Source organism: Mya arenaria, chromosome 8 (assembly GCF_026914265.1).
Source record: "Mya arenaria isolate MELC-2E11 chromosome 8, ASM2691426v1".
Taxonomy (NCBI): Eukaryota; Metazoa; Mollusca; class Bivalvia; order Myida; family Myidae; genus Mya; species Mya arenaria.
Window position 1 is genome coordinate 70785258 of NC_069129.1, and position 20859 is coordinate 70806116.

The window sequence follows — 20859 nt, forward strand, 5'->3', positions numbered from 1 at the left end:
GACAACAGTCTTCAACAAGGGAGGTAATTGTGTGATGACATTAAAAGATAAAAAACAATGGATCTACTTATCTGGGGCGAGGAAAATATATTGCCAAGCATTGCAACTGTTGTGTGGACAGGAAAAATGATGCCAAAAAGTTATATTTAACAAGAGCTCGACTACGCCGCTTTGACTTAATTGAATACAATAACGATGTATTATGTGCCTGTCAAAAGCAATAAAACAATCAAATTAAAAAGTGACGATGTGACAAAACCAGGTTTTTAATGATTGGCAGAAGAGATTCAGTTTCAACTGCTTTCTTCTATTTTTTGTAACAGTGACCTTGATCCTTAAGGCCCAAAAAACAATCCCATGGAAGTCCTCCATAAACTCCTCCTACATATCAAGTTTGGTCACATTATGTCAACCATAACTGAAACAGTAATCTATTTTTAGAAACAGTGACCTTGACCCTAGGGGGCCAAAAGGCAATCCATGAAAGCTCTGCATAAACTGGTCCTATATACCAAGTTTGGTCACACTATGTCAACCCTTACTTGAGTTATTCAGAACTAACCACATTTCTATTTTTAGCAACAGTGACCTTGACCTAGGCCATAACTCTCGGGGCCCAAAACACAATCTCAGGACTGTTCTCTATAAACTCTTCCTATATACCAAGTTTGGTCACAATGTGTAGACTCTTACTTTAATAAGTTATTCAATACCAACCCTTTTTCTATTAATAGTAACCTTGACCTTGATCCTTGGGGTCTCAAACGCATTCCAATAAAAGGTTTCCATAAACTCTTCGTATGTACCAAGTTTGGTCTCTATGTAAAACCTAGCTAAAATTATTTGATACATAAGGTGACTTTGATGCTGACCTCCCACCAGCCTGCCCGAACAATAATGCAAGTCATTCAAATAACTTTATGAAAATGTGCCTTTCAAAATATAAAATGTGCCTTTCAAAATATAAAATGTGCCTTTCAAAATAAATTAAAATAAAAATAAATCATTCAAGGGCCATAATTTGTATGTAGGGTTAAGATGGAGTTATGTTCCTTGTTGTAAGATGGTCGTCAATAATTCTGTGTAGTATTAAGAGCATTGAATGAAGGGTGTACAAGTTTTTTTTATTAGAATCCCAACTTGCCCTAAAACTTGAACCTGCCCTAAAACTTTAACCCAAGTCAGGGACCATAACTTGTATTAAGGATAATATGGAGTTATGTAACCTCATTGTGTGATGTCCTGAACAATTGTGTGAAGTATTAAGTCAATTGAATGAAGGGTATAGAAGTTTTCAATAAATATCCCAACCTGCCCTAAAACTTTAACCTAAGTTCCATAGCCAATCAGGGGCCATAATTTGTATAAAGGATAATATGGAGTTATCTAACCTCATTATGTGATGGTCCTGAACAACTGTGTGAAGTATTTAGTCAATTGAATAAAGGGTATTGGACTTCCCAACTTGCCCTAAAACTTCAACTGGTAGCCGATGATGGGGCAAGTAGCCCTTCTTATTCTTCGAAGAGTCGAGCTAAAAATGATAATACAAATCGTTTCAGTGAATGTGGTTGTCTTGTTCTACAATTAATGGCATATATTTTCACACAGCGAAGGCAAAAACAAAAAGTAACTTTCATACCTTTTATTTTGTTCAGAGATTTCATGAAATATAAAATTTGAGTATGAAATATAAATGTTTTCAAAAACAATTCAACCATATTTGAAAATGGCCTACAAAAATAACTCATTTGACCTTATGGTCTTTGAACACAACAGGTATGATGGATCATTATATTATACAAAGATAGTAAATTTGAATCCTTCACCTCGTTTTTTTTACAATAATGGAGAATGGTGCTTTAACAATGAAACAATTAAAAGTGAATTATATGATAACACAGAACAGAGGACTATTATTTCTATGCTTTTGTCTTTTTCTGATGGTAAGTTGCATTTAAAATGACGATTCATATAGGTTTTATTTTTTAAGTGTATAATTCTACTCTATTTATAGCAAATGATATTTATTTCAAACTGCATACTAACGCTTCAACAAAACAGTTGATTTTCTTCTTGCGCTTAAAACAAATTCATACAATCTTTTTGTATGCAAGTTTTAGTAATAAGTTTCTGGTCATGAATTACATATCACAAAAATGTACAGTACCTAATGAATCATATAAAAATATTAATCAATAGCTCACATTATTTCATTTTGAACACTTACTGAGCTATTTTCTTTACAAAATAACCAACATTTCACAAAAATGAAAATAACCAACATTTTACATAATCAGTTTACATGGAACATATAACTTTAATAATATCTCAGTCAATCATGAAAACAGCACTGAAATGTAGCAGATGTGTAAAATTTTAGTATAAACCAACATCTGGGATAAATTGAAATTCATTCAGACAACATTACAGTTTCATAGTACAAGCATAAGTAATATTACCTAGGACAAATGCATGGTGCACCAATTTGTGGGTGAAAGAATAATAATTTAATGGTATTCATATCATATGATTATGAAAGAGTGATGATAACATGTCTCAATGTTAAGTGAATACAGCACAAAATCCATTGGTTTGTTTTTAAGCCATAAGTGATTCAAAGCCACACCCGTTTTCCACGGTGTGTGCATGATCTAGCCATGCCTTTGTGGGGTGGGGCTGGGGGGTGGCGAGTGGGAAGGGCTGACCTAGGCACACAGGCGGATGACTTTGTTGGTGACGATGAGGAAATCTTCATCCTGAAGCTCCTTCAAAGCCTCCTCAAACAAATCCTTGGGAACAGGCTGTAAAAACAAAACAAAGTTCACTTTAAAAAGTACAATGTCTGACAGCAGGGTCACCATGGGATGGGATTGAAAACTACCCGGTAAAGTAATGATAAGATTTTTACAGAAACAATTAAGTAAACTTCACTTTCTATGTCTTCAAAAGATTTAATAGGGTTTATTTAACTAGTTAGGCAGTTTACAACTGATTTTATAATAGAGATAGCATATAAAGCTTTTCATGAACAATTGAGAACAGTTAATATTGTGATTTAGTTTTCCAAAGAACAAAAATTCACCTAAAACATATGACATTATAACATAACTATTAAGTACTTGTTTAATTACGTATGTATAAATGAACCGTATAACTGTCTACTACATGCATTCAATCCACATACCAGATCTGATCTCTCCCTCAGTTCCTCGTACAGTTTGACCTGTTTCAGTGTGGGCACCTTGCCCTTCTCTTGTATCAGTTTCTTGAGGGCCTGGGTCACCTCGGCCTTGCGTTTACGGGCCGCCCCGCTGATCCCCGTTGTCAGGATGCTCACATCAATTTTGCCCGTGCTGGGGTCAATGGCCGCCTGCTTGAGAGCCTCCTTGTACAATCTGTAGTGGACAAGTAGTACATAAAATGTACAATTTGGTTACTTTGAACAAATGGTACTTGAATCTTTAACCCCACTTTTTGACATTTTGTTCAAAAGTGAGTTGTCTTCAGATTTCAGGTATTAAATTTAAAAATAACTATTTTTAAAAAAAAAAACCATGAATGACATGGAGCATACACTCCCATCTTTAGTTTTCGTCTCTCAGTCAATAGGGGCATGACTCTATAATCATAAGAAAAAGGGTGAAGGGCCTTGCTATAAATGTGTGTATTCTCCCTGACAACAAGTGTAGTTGAACAACAACATGTGTACCAAGTTTGATTTGAATATGTTTAAACATTTGAATATGTTTAAACAGTTTCACACTACAGCTGTGAAGCTGTCGACACCAAGGCTTCAAAAAACAGATCCCAAACAATTATGGAAAAGAAATCAAAATAAGAACTAAGAAAAAAGTCTTATAAAACTGATTTCCCATTCCATTCCAATTTTTTCCTAGCTTTAAGGCCACACCAAATTGATATTTCGTTCCGCGGATTTACCGCTCCTATTTGTTTGAAAATGTAAAAAAAAATTTTTTTTATTTTTTTGTGCGCCTGCACATCCATTTTGATCGCCAAGCAGATTTTTTCAGGTAATAATTTATTAAAAGGCTAAAAATAATCAAGTTTAATTTTTCTACGCTAGTTTTCATGTTTTTGTAAAGGGAAGTTACCGATGCGTAGTGTTTTTATACTGTATATCGATCGGTTTAGCATGGGTTCAATAAATTCAATCAAAATGGCCGCTTCCGGTATAAACAATGTGGCTAGAAGTTTGGAAATTAAATCTTATTTTTCGACAATAAATATGTTTTGAGCATGCTTGAAGTCATTGTTGATCGTCTCATGCATTAAAGGATCATTATTTAAAGCAATCATTATGCAATAAAGCATATGTATCTGAGACTGGTAGCGATTATATTGCGTAATTAGTGACTCGTTTTGAATGGAAATCGGAATGATCAACTTAGTACCATTTTATTCAAGTCATAATACAAGGGACTAACATCATACCTCGTTACGACGATGCTGAAGATGTCACAGGTCAACTTAACTGGAACATGAGTCATTGTTTGGTCCAAATTGATGTATCAAGCTCATTTTTGATCAAATTCTGACAAAGCAACAGTTTTGAACAAATATCTTTTCACAAATAGCGATATAAACACTGGTCTGGATAAACCTCAACATAAGTAAGCCTAAATTTATCACCTTATATTTTGTTTTTATTTGCAACATAATCCGGGATTGTAATGCACTTGTCAATTGTAACCACTGCCCCGCCCACCCCTCGCCCTTGTTCCAGGTGTATACCAGGGACAGCAGAGGCATATTGAAAATAGTCGGGAATGGGCCTCACATAAGTATTTGGGGTTGCTGGGCCATTTGGCAGGGATTTTACCAGCAGTGTGTCCCTGCAGGTCGGGTATATTACCCAGGTTTTGAGAGACCGGAAGTCAAAGTCCCCGCTATTCTGGACTTGGGGGGGGGGGGGGGGGGGGGGGTATACAATTGGCTGGTGCATAAAAACATCTAAATAACCAAAATAAGTACTCTAAAAAATACTCTTGTTCTTTTTGTTTTAATAAGCACATGTCATTGCATTTCCTGTGATAATTAAAACAAAATTTAGTCTATGTTATATGGAGTCTGATGTTTGACGATGCCAGTGTGTAAGTGATCATTTTTTACAAATCCAAAATCAATCCTAAGTTATGTCTAAATACAGTTGCATATTATGTTAAACTGATTCAGGTAGATCTATATAAGTCGTTTCAAACTTTACTAAAAGCAGGGTTATTTATTGCTATGAACGATCGTCATATTAAAGTATGTTTTAATTATATAAGAAATTAGATTTATCCATATATATAATGTTTGTACTAAACACGGATGAATAAATAGTATGTTTTCCAACATTTTCCCAATGTCCATTAGAGGTTCAGTTCAAGATGGCATTAAAATGGGTTTAAGGGCAATTATTTTGAACAATCTTTCTTATTTATATTGAATATAAGGAAAAATATATTTTTCGCTCTTTGCTCGCTTCGGTTTTTACGAAAACGGACAAAAAAAATATTTTTTTCCGCTCGCTCGCTCCAATTTTTTTTGGCAAAAATCTGAGGAACTAAACATTAATTTGGTGTGGCCAAATACTATTTGTAAAAAAGTTCCCAATCCAACCTAAACTAACTGACAAAAAATTGCTTTTATTTTCTTTTGGTAAATAAAACATTTTTTTCTGACATGACTAATGGTAATATAAACAACAGACTTGCCACCCACCTCATGGCCTCCTCAACGTCGGCGACTTGCACAGTTTCACACAGCCTCATCCTGGCGTGGGCTTCAGAGAGTCGTATCAGGGACTCAAGTTGCCGTGGGTAAGCGGACACCTGGCCACGCCCACTGCCGATCTTCCTCATGTTTACGTACTCCTGGATCAGCCTCTGTCCTGCATCCTCGCTGATCTTGGGCTGTACAACCACCTTGGCATAGGCAATGTAGTCTCTCAGTATTCCCATGTCCTGAAATAATGGTTGTTTAAAAGCTGATATGTTAAGAATTGCAGCTGAAGACTAAAATTCTCCAATAAATTGCAAAATAGTATGCTTTCAACATAATAAGATATGACTAGGGTTTGGCCAGGTTTGAAAAAGGACAGAGTGCTACAGAAAAAGAGACAGGGCTCTAAGGGACAAAACAGCACATTGTATCGGGCAGTGGATCATTAAAGCATTATGAATTTCATAGAAAATCTTTAGAAATTTGAAGCAATATTAGGTTTCAACAACCAAATATGTAGAGTTTGTTTAAATTCAAAGTCATATTTTTACTTTTATTCGTAACAAAAACAAATATCATATTATTTTTCAGCATTTAATCTAGGTAGGAGGGTGCACATTTGCTCCCCATGAGGGCAAAAGGGTGCTTTCAAAAAAGGACAGGGTGCAGCACCCTCCCATCAAACCCTAATTTTGCTGATTTGCACCAATTTATACTTAACCATACTTTCATGATTTTCTGATTTCGGCTCTTACCAAGAACTCATCTTCCTCCTGTTCCTTAGCGTGAAAGTACAGAGACACAAGATGGCTGGCCAGCTTACGGTCGTACATCTCATCCTGCGGATCCAGGATCAGGAAAATCAGGTCAAACCTGGTCACACGAGGGAAAAACAGGGTTAGGAATGTGTGTTAACAAGAATGCAGCAGTCATCTGCAAATCATGAACACTTTAAAACCGAATTATTATTTTTTCAATCAGGTCATATGGACTCTTGTAAATTTACAGGGATATCGTTACAGAAATTTCCACAATTGAGTCTTTGATCTTGCAAACACGCTTGGAATTTTAAAATGTCAGAACCTGGTGGACATATGACATGTGCTTGACCACATTTTCTAGGAGTCTTCAATGAGAAGGAGTTGTTTGAGTACTTGTAGACGTTGCATAATTGTATCGTATAATCAAAATAGTCATACAATACTGGAGATAAACTTAGTGTTTGATAGACTTAATCATCCTGATTTCAGAGTCAAACTTCAAAAATTGATGCCAATGGAGTATGAACATCTGATTCTTACCTGGACATGAGATTCTTACCTGGACATGAGTGTATGTGGAAGCATGATGTTCTCAGTGATGGTTTTGTTCTTGTTCCACTGGGACTCCACTGGGTTGGCAGCTGCCAGGATGGAGGTGCGGGCGTTCAGGGAACAGATGATACCGGCCTTGGCAATGGACAGAGTCTGCTGCTCCTGAACACACAATGAAAACTTATCAGATACATTGTGTAGTAAGATAACAAGAGCTGACACAGAGACAGCGCGCTCAACTATTCCGCCGCTTTTCAATGTAAGGATTGAAACATTAGGTGAAACATGCATGGATCACTGTTAGATTAGATTTCAATGCAATACATGGTGTGCTGAGATATTAACATAAATGTGGTTCCATGCAAAATTTTAACGAGAATTTCTAAGTCTAATAATAAAGGGCCATTATTTGCAAAATACAGTTATCTAACTTGGTTATTCAATTAAGTTGGGTGGTTGAATACCATTGTATAAAATCTCAATGCAATACATCAAATAGTTGCTGAGATATTATCCTATGTGTGCTAACATGCAAGACCTTAACCAGAATTGCTAAGTCACTTAATAAAGCGGCAAAAATGATATATTATGAAAGATAGAGTTATCTTACTTGATTAAATAAGAAGGTTAAATAGATGGGAGCCTGTGTGTAAAGTTTCAATGCAATACATGATGTATTAGCTGAGGTATTGACTTAAAAGCGGTTACATGCAAAACCTTAACCAGAAATTCTATGTCAAATAAAAAAGGGGCCATTATTTTAATTTAATGCAAACTGGAGTTATCTTACTTGGTTATTTAAGTAGATTGGATGGTTGAGTACCATTGTATAAAATCTCAATGCAATCCATCAAGTAATTGCTGAGATATTAACCTATGTGTGCAAACATGCAAAACCTTAACCAGAATGTCTAAGTCAAATAATAAAGGCCCATAATTTGCATTATATTCAAAAACATGTTATCTGGGAATACATATCTAATGTTTCAATGCAATACATGATATATTTGCTGAGATATTGACTTAAATGTGGTTACATGCAAAACCTTAACCAGATATCTAACTTGGTTAATTAAGTAGGTTGGATGGTTGAGTACCATTGTATCAAGTATCAATGCAATACCTCAAGTAGTTGCTGAGATATTAACCTATGTGTGCTTACACGCAAAACCTTAACCAGAATTTCTAAGTCGAACAAGAGATGTTTGTCAAACATTATGCCCCCTGAGCGCCAAGTTGCCAGAAATATTTGGACAATTGAATGAAATATGCATGGACTGAAATGACAGCTGATTTGTCATTGGATGCATATGAGGCAGGTCATCTACTGGTCATACCTAATCTTCATGTCAAGTTTGATGACCATAGGTCCGGGAATTGTTGAGTTATCACTCGGACAAGCTTTGGTCTTCCAACAGACCGACCGACATGTGCAAAGCAATTATATAACCCCTCTGCTTCGAAGGGGGGCATAATTAAACTAGATGTTCACTGAAAACTGATACTTCAACTCATGCATTTAGTGACATATAAATTTCTACTGTCTACTATATAAGAAAATAAAATATGGACAATCAGAAAACCTTTTTTCAGCTTACAGTCACACTGACCTTGACCTTTGACCCACTGACCTCAAAATCAATAGGGTTCATCTGCTGGTCATGACCAATAAGCCTACCTAGTATGAGGTCCCTGGGTCAAAGCGTTCTCAAGTTATTGATCGGAAACCGTTTTTCATGTTAAGGTCACACTGACCTTGACCTTTGACCCACTGACCTCAAAATCAATAGGGTTCATCTGCTGGTCATGACCAATACACCTACCAAGTATGAGGTTCCTGGGTCAAAGCGTTCTCAAGTTATTGATCGGAAACCGTTTTTCATGTAAAGGTCACACTGACCTTGACCTTTGACCCACTGACCTCAAAATGAATAGGGTTCATCTGCTGGTGATGACCAATACACATACCAAGTATGAGGTTCCTGGGTCAAAGCGTTCTCAAGTTATTGATCGGAAACCGTTTTTCATGTAAAGGTCACACTGACCTTGACCTTTGACCCACTGACCTCAAAATCAATAGGGTTCATCTGCTGGTGATGACCAATACACATACCAAGTATGAGGTCCCTCGGTCAAAGCGTTCTCAAGTTATTGATCGGAAACCATTTGGTATTCCGACCGACCGACAGACAGACAGACAGACAGACAGACAGACAGACAGACAGACCGACCGACCGACATGTGCAAAACAATATACCCCACTTTTTTCAAAAGGGGGCATAAATATGGACAATCAGAAAACCTTTTTTCAGCTTACAGTCACACTGACCTTGACCTTTGACCCACTGACCTCAAAATCAATAGGGTTCATCTGCTGGTCATGACCAATAAGCCTACCTAGTATGAGGTCCCTGGGTCAAAGCGTTCTCAAGTTATTGATCGGAAACCGTTTTTCATGTTAAGGTCACACTGACCTTGACCTTTGACCCACTGACCTCAAAATCAATAGGGTTCATCTGCTGGTCATGACCAATACACCTACCAAGTATGAGGTTCCTGGGTCAAAGCGTTCTCAAGTTATTGATCGGAAACCGTTTTTCATGTAAAGGTCACACTGACCTTGACCTTTGACCCACTGACCTCAAAATCAATAGGGTTCATCTGCTGGTGATGACCAATACACATACCAAGTATGAGGTCCCTCGGTCAAAGCGTTCTCAAGTTATTGATCGGAAACCATTTGGTATTCCGACCGACCGACAGACAGACAGACAGACAGACAGACAGACAGACCGACCGACATGTGCAAAACAATATACCCCACTTTTTTCAAAAGGGGGCATAAATATGGACAATCAGAAAACCTTTTTTCAGCTTACAGTCACACTGACCTTGACCTTTGACCCACTGACCTCAAAATCAATAGGGTTCATCTGCTGGTCATGACCAATAAGCCTACCTAGTATGAGGTCCCTGGGTCAAAGCGTTCTCAAGTTATTGATCGGAAACCGTTTTTCATGTTAAGGTCACACTGACCTTGACCTTTGACCCACTGACCTCAAAATCAATAGGGTTCATCTGCTGGTCATGACCAATACACCTACCAAGTATGAGGTTCCTGGGTCAAAGCGTTCTCAAGTTATTGATCGGAAACCGTTTTTCATGTAAAGGTCACACTGACCTTGACCTTTGACCCACTGACCTCAAAATCAATAGGGTTCATCTGCTGGTGATGACCAATACACATACCAAGTATGAGGTCCCTCGGTCAAAGCGTTCTCAAGTTATTGATCGGAAACCATTTGGTATTCCGACCGACCGACCGACAGACAGACAGACCGACCGACCGACCGACCGACATGTGCAAAACAATATACCCCACTTTTTTCAAAAGGGGGCATAATAATAAAGGTCTATTATTTGCATTATATTCAAATAATTGTTATTTAACTTCATTAATTTAGAATGTAAGATAGTTGGTAATACATATCCAAAGTTTCAATGCAATAACTGATGTATTTACTGAGATAATGACTTAAAGGTGCTTACATGCAAAACCTTAACCAAGGTGTGACGCCAACACCGACGCCAGGGTGAGTAGTATAGCTCTCCTTATTCTTCGAATAGTCGAGCTAAAAACTGGTGGTTTTAACTTGATTTCTTTAGAAATCATATTTTTAAACCAAAGTTTTACAGGCAGTATTGTTCTATAGTTTAAGTCTTTTTGAAATGAAAAATAATAATATCATTTTAAATTGACACCTGTTCAGTTAGCGAGTTCATAATAGTTGTTTTGTTCTAAACCCGAAGTCTTGGTTTGATCATTGTAATTTATAATACAAGAAGCATCTTAATGTAAAAACAAATGAGTACAATACATGAACCCCATCACTAACCATGACTTCATGTAGAACAGATCGTGTGCTGTCACTCATCTTGTCGAACTCGTCAATGCAACACACTCCATTATCGCTGAGTACAAGGGCACCAGTCTGTAGCACAAGCTGGCGTGTATCTGGGTCTTTGGTGACGTAAGCGGTAAGACCAGTGGCACTTGAGCCCTTGCCAGAAGTGTACTGACTGCGGGGCATCAGGTTGTACACATACTGGAGTAGCTGGGACTTGCTGGTACCCGGGTCACCGCACAGCAGAATGTTCAATTCTGACCTGGGAAAAACGTAAAAATATACAATATGGATGCGAAAGAACTAATAAGTTTCCTACATTCTACGATAAGGTGATGTTGTTTATTGTTCTTAAAGATGCACTCTTAATCCCCAAATAAGATGTATCACAATTAACCCAATTGTTTTAATTTACCCAAAAGGACGAAATCAATATGGAAAACAATGGTTCTGACAAAGGATTCCGTGTTTAATTTGAAAGAAAGGTGCAGAGACGATAGCTGATCACTGTTAATCTTTTAGGACTCACCAGTCATTTAACATTGAGCATTTTTAGCTTTTAAATACATGATTACAATCTTGTTATCAGTTATTTATATTTTCCATAAATGCATTATTTAGTAAGTAGTTAAAGAAAATAAGGTTAATAATTTATTCATCAATGTTTTCACACCATTGTCAAGTTTCTGTTTATATGAAATGGGTCAGTCAACACTTCAGCAAAAAAATGACTTGACAAAGATTCCTATTATACATGCAACCCAAATAGACACAGCGTTTGTCTCACCTGGCCTTGCCTCTGCCTGTGCCAGTGAAGTCCTTCCTTGTACCTCCAAACAGCTGCATCAGGATTCCCTTCTTAATGTCCTCATTCTCAAAGATGCTTGGAGCTGCAAGCAGGCAAGTGACACAGATTAGAATCACTTATTTTAATTGATACACAATAAAGAATAATCAATAATGATAATGGGGTTATTCCATTTCAACATACAACCCACCTCAGGTGGATCATCCCCGTCTCAATGTTCATTTATTTGTTTTGACTTCCTGGTATGTGTTGTATGTTGAAATGAAATAGCCTTTATCATCAAAAATAATATACTTCATCAAATGATCATTTATGATGCTTCCTCAACGTTTTTCCTTGAATAATAGACAGCTGAAAATGCTTAAAATAAATGCAAACTGCAATTTTCCCTGTAATCCAAAGTTTCTTCTACAACCATTAACTTTACTTGTTAAATAATTTGATCTCCTTGTTATAGCAATCATTAATGCGCCCCCGTAATGGACTTCCATCCTCTCATTTTAGCATTAACTAGGTAGATGTGAAGACATGAATGAATTTCTAATGATTTCTTTTTTCTTACCAATTGCCCTGGCAAGTCGCTCATAAATGTCTGATTCTGTAGACAGCTTTTTGATCAACTCTATTCTATCAGCCGGAAGTCGAGAGGTTTTTCTGCAACACATTAAATAACTCATATTTTATGAAACAAAAAATGATACCAACCATTGGACCAACTGTCCAATACAAGAAAATTCCAAATGGATCCTTCAGTCAACTTATTTGATTAGCATTCTACCAGACAGTAAATTATACTAATTCAATAAAGAACACAAAGCAAGCTTTTACTTAAAGATATGTAACTGAGACAAAGCAATACTGTTATTGCCCTCATTTAAGCATATCCCGATACATGTATTCATTTATTTCTTTTTTTCATATTATCTTACGTTTCATCATCTTCAGCCTCGTGCAGCCTGCGAACATCCATCTTACGGAAGTGAACAACATCAATGTGTGTCTTGTACACAGACTTCACATTCCTCATGCGAGGGTTGACGCGGAGGGGCATGGCTCTGTATATGCCGGTGATCGTGACTCGGTCACCTGCCTGGACCTTATCCACAAGGTCGCTGTGAGCATATATAACCACAGTGTGGGGTGTTTGGCCTGGCGGCATATCCTCTGCAAATGAAAATTATATATTCATCATCCAAGTTTTTATTTACCTTATCAGAACAACTAACATGTAATAAAACATTCATTTGCCTATTCCCTTTATTTTAGACACTTGTCTAACCTACGTCTGTCTTTCATCATGATATTTTGTCTTTTGCCAATGTGTTGAAAAGGACATTGCACAGCATAGGAATGTTCTCTATTGTATCAAGAAGTTAAAACGGGAGCTCTACTTCCTACTGTTTCTTACCTGGGGACTCTTGAATCTTGATGTGCTGTTTATCACTGAAGTGTGACCGGTTGTGTACGAGGGCATAACTGTGGTTGGTGTTACAATTGGTACACAGTGTAGGTTCGGCAATACGACCCCGCTCGATCTCCCGGCTCGTTGTGTTGTGACAAACGTAACACTCAAAAAACGCTTCGCGCATCTCGGGAATAAGGGGAGACAATCGGATTACCATCCCACTGATAGTAATCAGCTGGTCGATGTCTGAAATACAATGTTGCAAGTTTAAAAGTGTAGATCCAATTAAGTTTTAACTTGTTTTTGATGGAAAATGGCCGAGGCGTTCCAATTGAGCACTTGCTTGTTTGAAACAGGTTGTCTTGCTAAATAATCCAGACAAAAAATACTGTTAACAAATATCACCTACTTAGCTGTTACCCAGAGCGGATTTTGTCAGGACACAAGGACAGACATTCTTAAAAAATTTCCTTAGGAATGAATGTCTTCAGTTAGTTGAACACTAATGTTCACTTTTATGTGAGAGGAAACAACCAATATTTAGCAGTAAAATTGACCAAAACAAAACCCTGACAAGTTTACTAACTAAAGCATACCTTCTGGGTTCAAGGAGCGCATGTTCCTAGTCTTCTCTGCATTGTATGGTCGAACTTGTATCTGATGTTCTAACACAGCGGCAGGGTACTTGTCAAAGAACATCTCGTTGACAGCCATGTCAAATGTGGGAATCACTTCCTGGGGGTAGTTGATTAGCTGACGATACAGATCGGGATCAAACTCTCTCAGATGCTCGCTGTTGATATTCAGGAAAGGCTCTCCAATAACATTGATCTGAAAAAGAGATTTTATTGTAATTTCAAAGATAATTAACTTAATTACACATATCTGTCTAGCTAAATTCAAAGAACCACCATGTATTTTTTTCCCTATCAGTGTAGTTTATCAAATTACAGTTTGTCATTGCCGTGGCCTCTCTCATTGTACATTAAATGACAACATTGCTGTCAACTATGGGCTGTCTGTGCCTTATAAAATTTTCATCGATATAATTAATGCATCTGTTTTCAAGCGTATTTGCGACCCCATATTAGTTTTGTTTATGTAGGTTTCAATTTATTTTTAATAAGCGTCTACGATATTGGAAGCAACCTGAAACCTCACAAAATATCATGTACGTTAACATCGGGGGTATCCGACAATGGGGTTTGGCATGTTGCTGTATTGAACCGAAGTATTTTTGTGAACTTTCCTCCTCCAAAGTAAATAAAGCTATTCAATGCACAAGAGCAATTTGTTTTGGACATGATTTTTAAATCAGAATATTTTAATATTTATGTATCATTTTCAATATACAATAACTGATTGCAAGTAAAGCTCTGATTCCCAACGCTAGTTACATGTTTCTAAGCATGATGACACAATAAGATTGTTACGAGTTCTATTACAACACCGACCTCCTCCATCCTCTGCAGGTAGTATGGCTGGTTGATGTCCATCCCTTCAAACGTCTCGTCCTCGGCCACATCTTTGTCCACATACTTTGAGATGAATCTGCGGAATTTCTCCTTACAGTGGCTCACGACCACGTCCGTACCCCAGATAACCAATTGTGGGCCTACATTTGCCTCACTTGTTATCTCACTTGTCATCCGCGTCACCTCCTGTTAATACAAGAACAAATTTCACTGTCAGACATTCACAAAAATGACATAAAACAACAAAATTATTAACAATTCAGGCTAGTAAAATATTGTTTGGATTGGTATTTCCAAATTTCTAGATCTTATTGCCTGTAAATTTCTGAGGTCTTTGGCATATTTTGCACAGTGTAAAACTGTGACTTAAGCTGAGGCTGTCCATCAAAACATTGTTTTTAGTAATGATAAAAAAGGCAAAGTTTTGGACCAACCTGCATGTATTTAACACAAGACTAGTACTCTGGCAAAGCAAGATAAAAAAATTGCAAAGCTTGTTCACATGCTTTATTTGACAAAGCAGGCCTTGTCAATTTCTGTTTACAAAAAAATAAAAATGCAAAAGTCTACGCTTGCTGATCCGAGTTTCATAACATTTGATGAATGCCGATCTATTCCTTATCCGTACACTAGGTTCAGATCCTCCAATGTTGACTGTTCGCATCTTGCGTTCACTATGAATGTCTGGTCGGTGTCTAACAGGCGTTTCTCCGATGCCAGGCGTGTGTGGGCCGCGAGAGCTGGGAGTGCCGTAGTTCAGGGGAGAGCTCAGGTCAATCTCACTGGTTGGGGCTGAAATATGATAACATTGCATTGCAGTTCAAGAAACTATCACAGTAGTAGTCATATTGTGTATGACCTAAAAAATAGTTCAGTCTTTCAACAAGTGTAGCAAATTTGAATAAGATGTAATATTTGAAACTTTTATTCATCAATTAGTTTTAAGTATTAAACAATAATTAAAATGTTAAACACCTCCGACCCTCGATTGTGGGGGACTAGAGAAGAGGGAAGATTCCCCACCACCACCAGACAGTGGGGCCGCTGGAGAGGAAGGGGCACCGTCTTTGCCCCTAGGGGAGGCTTCAACCCGCCGTCTCTGAGAGGGAGGTGAAGAAGCCTCATCATCTGCTTTCTTTGACTTTCTTGCACTTCTTCTCGCTGGAAAATGACAATATATGTATTCTATCATTAGATATTTAACAGTATTCATTCCACAATTTCTAGCAATTATGACTGTGCAAAACAACAATTTTGCATTGAAAAAATGGCAAGCCCTAAGTTATAAGTTTAAAAAAAACTGCTGGATGGGATGGATGTTTTAACTAAATGCCAAGTGTCCAGGCTGCACTCTCCATCTTTAAAATTAAGAATCATGCAGTTTTTTCTGTCTCCTGCAAATAAGGAAATTATTAAAATATTTGTCTCTTTCCCCTTTCAAAAGACCCAAAATGGCTTAGATATCAATCCTTGGGTATAAATATCTAAATGCAATAAATCATGAAAGTTACATTGCAGATGGTCTGATCTCTGAATGCGATGAAAAACTTTACATCACACAATTAATTATGATTAAGATTGGGACCTTTTCTCTACATTTGAAAAAATATCATATATTTTACTAGAGGAATGGAATAGATCCGATGGTCGGACCCGTGGGTACTATAGAAAGACCAGTTTGTAAAATTATATCTAAAAGTGCAAAAAAAAGTCAAAACAAGGTTTTAGACTATGAATGTTTTCTACATATAGCAAATGAAATAAACATGTTACGAGTGGTAGGAGCAGAAGATGCCTCCGATGTAGGACTGCCTGCTTCATCCTGACGCTGTCTCTTGCTGCGCCGACGTGGGGTCACAGGGGAAGACATGTCCTGTTAATAAATAGTTTCAGTGTTAAGATCAACTTACTTAACGACCAAATCACATCATTTGATATATCGTTCTTTTCTTATCTACCGTCAGTTTGTTAATTGCTTTTACCGCGGGAAAACTTACGTCAAGATTATTTGACGACTGGTCGTTAAAATAACGCATTAATCAAATATCACATTGTCTGATGAAATAGTTGTGCATAGTAGAAAATAAGATGAACAATCTTACAAATACTAGTTAACGGACGGCCTTTAAAACAAAAAACAGACTTACTTTGTTTTTATTGTGGTCACGTGTTTGAATCCGCGGGAAAATCTACACACCGGTGTTGTCAATGATCTTAACGCCGTAGTAAAAGCAAAATAAGATGAATAAAATAGTAATAACGGACAATATTGGACCGGTTCTTTAGATTATATTCGACTATTACACACATACTTTTAATAACACGCATCACAATAACATTTTACACTATAATTGAACGTCCAGACACAAGTAAAAACTTTTAAGAGGAAAGTTTCTTGTTTGTCTGTTAACAGCCACCATAAATAAATTTATATTCCAGATTTTTGATGAGATTCGATAAAGAATTATCCTGCATAGACTAGTGTTTGTAATGACATTTTAAGAACATGTTAGAATCCTATTCGGTTCTATTCTGTCTCGACCTCTTAGTCAATTACAAAATTCCGAGCTTGAAAGTGTGGCATCCAACATTCCAAACGCCAGGCCGCACTATCTTGAAAATACTTTTAAAATCCAATTACAGTCTAAATATCTCAGCTCATTTTACTAAATAACCACTTGTCTGACTTGGTGACTACAAACCAAACTCACATACGCCCAGGCCGGGAATCGAACCCGGGTCACCTAGGTGAGAAGCGAGTGCACTTAACACTGCTCTAACCGGAAACCTATTCTCTATTGGCCTTTGATTTAAATCTTTGGAAAATATTCCGAAGAACGAAACTTTGACAGTAAATAGTAATTGAGTACAATTTGTGATTTTTTACAATTACACTTTAATATTGTTCGCTCTAGGTGTTTTCATTGCAATATTGACAAAACGGTTATCAACACAATATATGATAAATCTATATTTTTAGAAATATTAAATCAAACCATACTTTAATGTGGTGAAGTAGGCTAAAATTGAAATTAGACTTGAGTTTGTAATCTCGGTGCCAGGCCTCAATTTCAAGAACAGATCTTAAGCTTTTCAAGCTTATTTTAGAGTCTTATTGCATTCAGCCAAATTTCTTACTTTATAAACTTAATTTGATAATGAATATCAGAAATTTCATTTCAAAGTTTTAGAACTCTCTATTATAAGAATATAAATTGTACATAACGAAAGTAGGGTACTGAGTTTGATATATTATAAGAACTTAAGATTGTTCGAGAAATTGCAACCTGGCCCAAATTTCTCGAACCTTCTAAAATCCCTTATAACAGGATAAGCTAAGCTCATTCTTTTATTTGTTTTATAATTCGTATATTTTTACTTCTTAAAGGCCTAGTTTAAGGAATGTTTATCATGATAATCCCCTGCTGTGCATCTCCTGCTCATTGCACTGGTGTCACAGTAGGGGCCAATTTCCTGTGTATTCGTTTTATTGGCTAAAGGCCATTTAGGGTCCATTTCTATAATAAAACTTCTAAAACTGCACAGCGGGATACTCAGATTGAGGTCTGATAAGAGTGATCAAGGCAAGTAGATACAGATCAATAACAGAGGTTGTGTACCATAAACATTTTTTTAGGGGGAGGGGGGAGGAGTCACTTATAGAAGGCTTAGACTAAGCCTTTAAGCAGATTTAAGACTGTAAATAGATGCTATCTTGATGATAATCACAATAAGCCATTTTTATTTATCTAAATTAAATTTAAGTATGTATTTTGGCTAAATAAGAAAAGCTTCGGCTTCAAAAGATCCGAGGTGGTCTGAATACTTAGCGATCCCTGTCACTCGATCAGATGCACATTACTTACTTCATATTCTCATGGTAACTGATCGAGTGCAGTCGATGTCAGTTGTTTTAATGGTATGTTAACGCAGCGTTGTGGCAATGCTACTTGTGTCCAACAGCAGGACCAAGACGTTTTTGATTGACACTTTGTACACATGGAACTCGCAACACAAATCTTATCACTGATGAACCTTTTCCCGCATTATCAAAATAGCACAAGAGTCAAAACTGGACAAAGGCACACCCGTGGCCAGGCTTTATTCGAGGGTGAGCGCTCAGAGCATTACCAGTCTTGCACAAATCATCTTCATACGTCGAACACATGTGGTAAGTTATTTGAAATTATGTATTTACAAGGGGAAAGTAAATTACGGACACGAGAAATTGAGCCGGACGCACGGACAGACGTGGGCATAAATATAATCTATCAGTTGTGCATGTATACCTTGCATAAACCACTTGCAGAACAACTATGCACCGTGGTGTAAGTGATATGGCCCCCGACCTCAGGGGATTTTTTTCTGATTTTGTCAAGTTGATTTTCTATATTATGTTTATAGAACTAAGAAAAAACGTGTTTAAAAACTAAAAAGCCACTAAGACATACTTAGATAATTACTGAGAACTATACTAAGAGCTACACATATTAAGAAGTATTAAGAAATACTAAGAGCTACTAAGAACTACAACGAGCTGCTAAGATAACTTCATATAAATACTAAGAGCTACTAAAAGCTAATATTACCTACTCAGAGCTTTTACGAACTACTAAGAGCAACTTAGAGAAGTAAGACAGATATTTAGAGCCACCGAGAGAGCTTCAAAGGACAACTTAGAACAACTAAGCGCTATTAAGAACAAATAAGAACAACTAGGAGTTACTAAGAAATACTAAGAACTACTTAGAGCTACTATGCGAACTAAGAGAGCTATTTAAAACTACTACGAGAGCTCTCAAGAGCTACTAAGAGAACTACTAAAAGCTTTTAAAAGAACTACTAAAAACAACTAAGAGCTACTAAGAGCTACTTAGAGTTAGTAAGAGCTACTAATAACTAGTACTAAGAGAACTACTACGAACAGCTTAGAGCTACTTTAAGCTACTGATATCTACTAAGAACTATAGGAACTACTATGAACTACTAAGTGAACTACTAAGAACATCTAAAAGCTACTAAGAGCTACTTAGAGTTAGTAAGAGCTACTAATAACTACTAATAACTACTACTAAGAGAACTACTACGAACAGCTTAGAGCTACTTTAAGCTACTGATATCTACTAAGAACTAGAAGAACTACTATAAACTACTAAGTGAACTACTTAGGGCTTCCAAGAACTAGAAATAGCTACTAAGAACTACTAAGAAAACTACGTAGTGCACTATTTAGAGCTACTAAGAGTTACTAAGGACTATAAAGATCTACTAATAGAACTATTAAGCACACCGTAAAGCTTCTCAGAGAAATACCAAACGCTATCTAGAGCTACTAAAAACTAAGCGTTACTAAGGGCCACTCAAAAAACTACTTAGAGCTACTATAAGAGCTTTTGAGACTTTTTAAGATATACTCAGAGATGCTTGAAAGGCACTGTGAAATGTAATACGAAATGTTATTCCGAAGGGTATTATATTCTGAAAATGTTGCATGTATCACCGGGGATGAGCAAAAAAAGTCACGTGACCACAAATGCAAACGCCAGTAGTATTTTGGCTCGATTGATCGTCAATCAAGGTAAGTTTCTTATCGATATTTTTGTTATACGCGAGAGTTCGTTCAAATGACATAGAGCAAAAAAGAATGCATTGTTTTGTCTTTCGATCGGTGTATTGTTCACCATTCATGTCTGCATAGTTTCCGAGAACACTTCGATACAAATTGTGTCCATGAATGCAAACGCATGTAGGTAGTGTTAAAATGTCACATATTTTAATAAATTGCCACATTTTATTCAAATGTTTGTTTTTCAGTTGTTCAATAATTATTTTTAATTGTTTTATGAATACTTTGTGCGATGCAATATGTACAAAAATGCAATTTCTGAAGTATTTCAAATTTGGCAAACGTACGTAGTCTACCTAAAATGGCAAACGCACGTAGGCATCTTATAATAAGGAGCAAACGAATATTTCGTTAGCCTTTAAAAACTGAAAATGTGTTCAAGATATTGAAGATATTTATCCGCTTTATTATTAAATATCCATCATAATGAAAGTTATATAAATTTATGATACGTAACAAACATTGACACGATATTATGCGGGAGTGTTGCGGGAAATATGAGTTCTCGAACAAACTCTCATCCGGCCATACCGGTGGTATACAGACTTAACTAACTTAACAATGCTTGTTAAATGTTTATCTCGAATATTTAGAACAGCT

General features: G+C 36.8%; 1 protein-coding gene across 2 annotated transcripts; it reads right to left on the reverse strand.

The window, feature by feature from the left end:
- Nucleotides 1-1639: 1639 nt before the first annotated feature.
- LOC128243791 (DNA replication licensing factor mcm4-like) lies at nt 1640-16869 on the reverse strand. 2 transcript variants are annotated; one of them, XM_052961741.1, is made up of 16 exons: nt 16781-16869; nt 16407-16506; nt 15609-15794; nt 15262-15425; nt 14613-14819; nt 13755-13989; nt 13162-13404; nt 12683-12917; nt 12316-12407; nt 11733-11835; nt 10937-11207; nt 7048-7202; nt 6483-6600; nt 5728-5969; nt 3188-3398; nt 1640-2804 (listed from the first exon to the last, which is right to left on the reverse strand). In XM_052961741.1, exons 2-16 carry the CDS (start codon nt 16501-16503, stop codon nt 2709-2711), a joined length of 2655 nt encoding a protein of 884 aa, XP_052817701.1. In that variant the 5' UTR covers nt 16504-16506; nt 16781-16869; the 3' UTR covers nt 1640-2708. The 2 variants fall into 2 exon arrangements, with proteins under 2 accessions (XP_052817701.1, XP_052817700.1); XM_052961740.1 differs by lacking the exon at nt 16781-16869 and adding an exon at nt 16631-16757.
- Between the last annotated feature and the right edge of the window lie 3990 nt (nt 16870-20859).

Excerpts from the sequence above, each read along its gene's own strand:
- LOC128243791 (XM_052961740.1), bottom strand. The coding sequence starts at position 16,669 with ATGCGTTATTTTAACGACCAGTCGTCAAATAATCTTGAC. Across the intron at positions 15,426-15,608 it reads CCCACAATCGAGGGTCGGAG|CCCCAACCAGTGAGATTGAC; the intron begins GTGTTTAACATT and ends ATCATATTTCAG. Across the intron at positions 6,601-7,047 it reads CCACATACACTCATGTCCAG|GTTTGACCTGATTTTCCTGA; the intron begins GTAAGAATCTCA and ends TCGTGTGACCAG.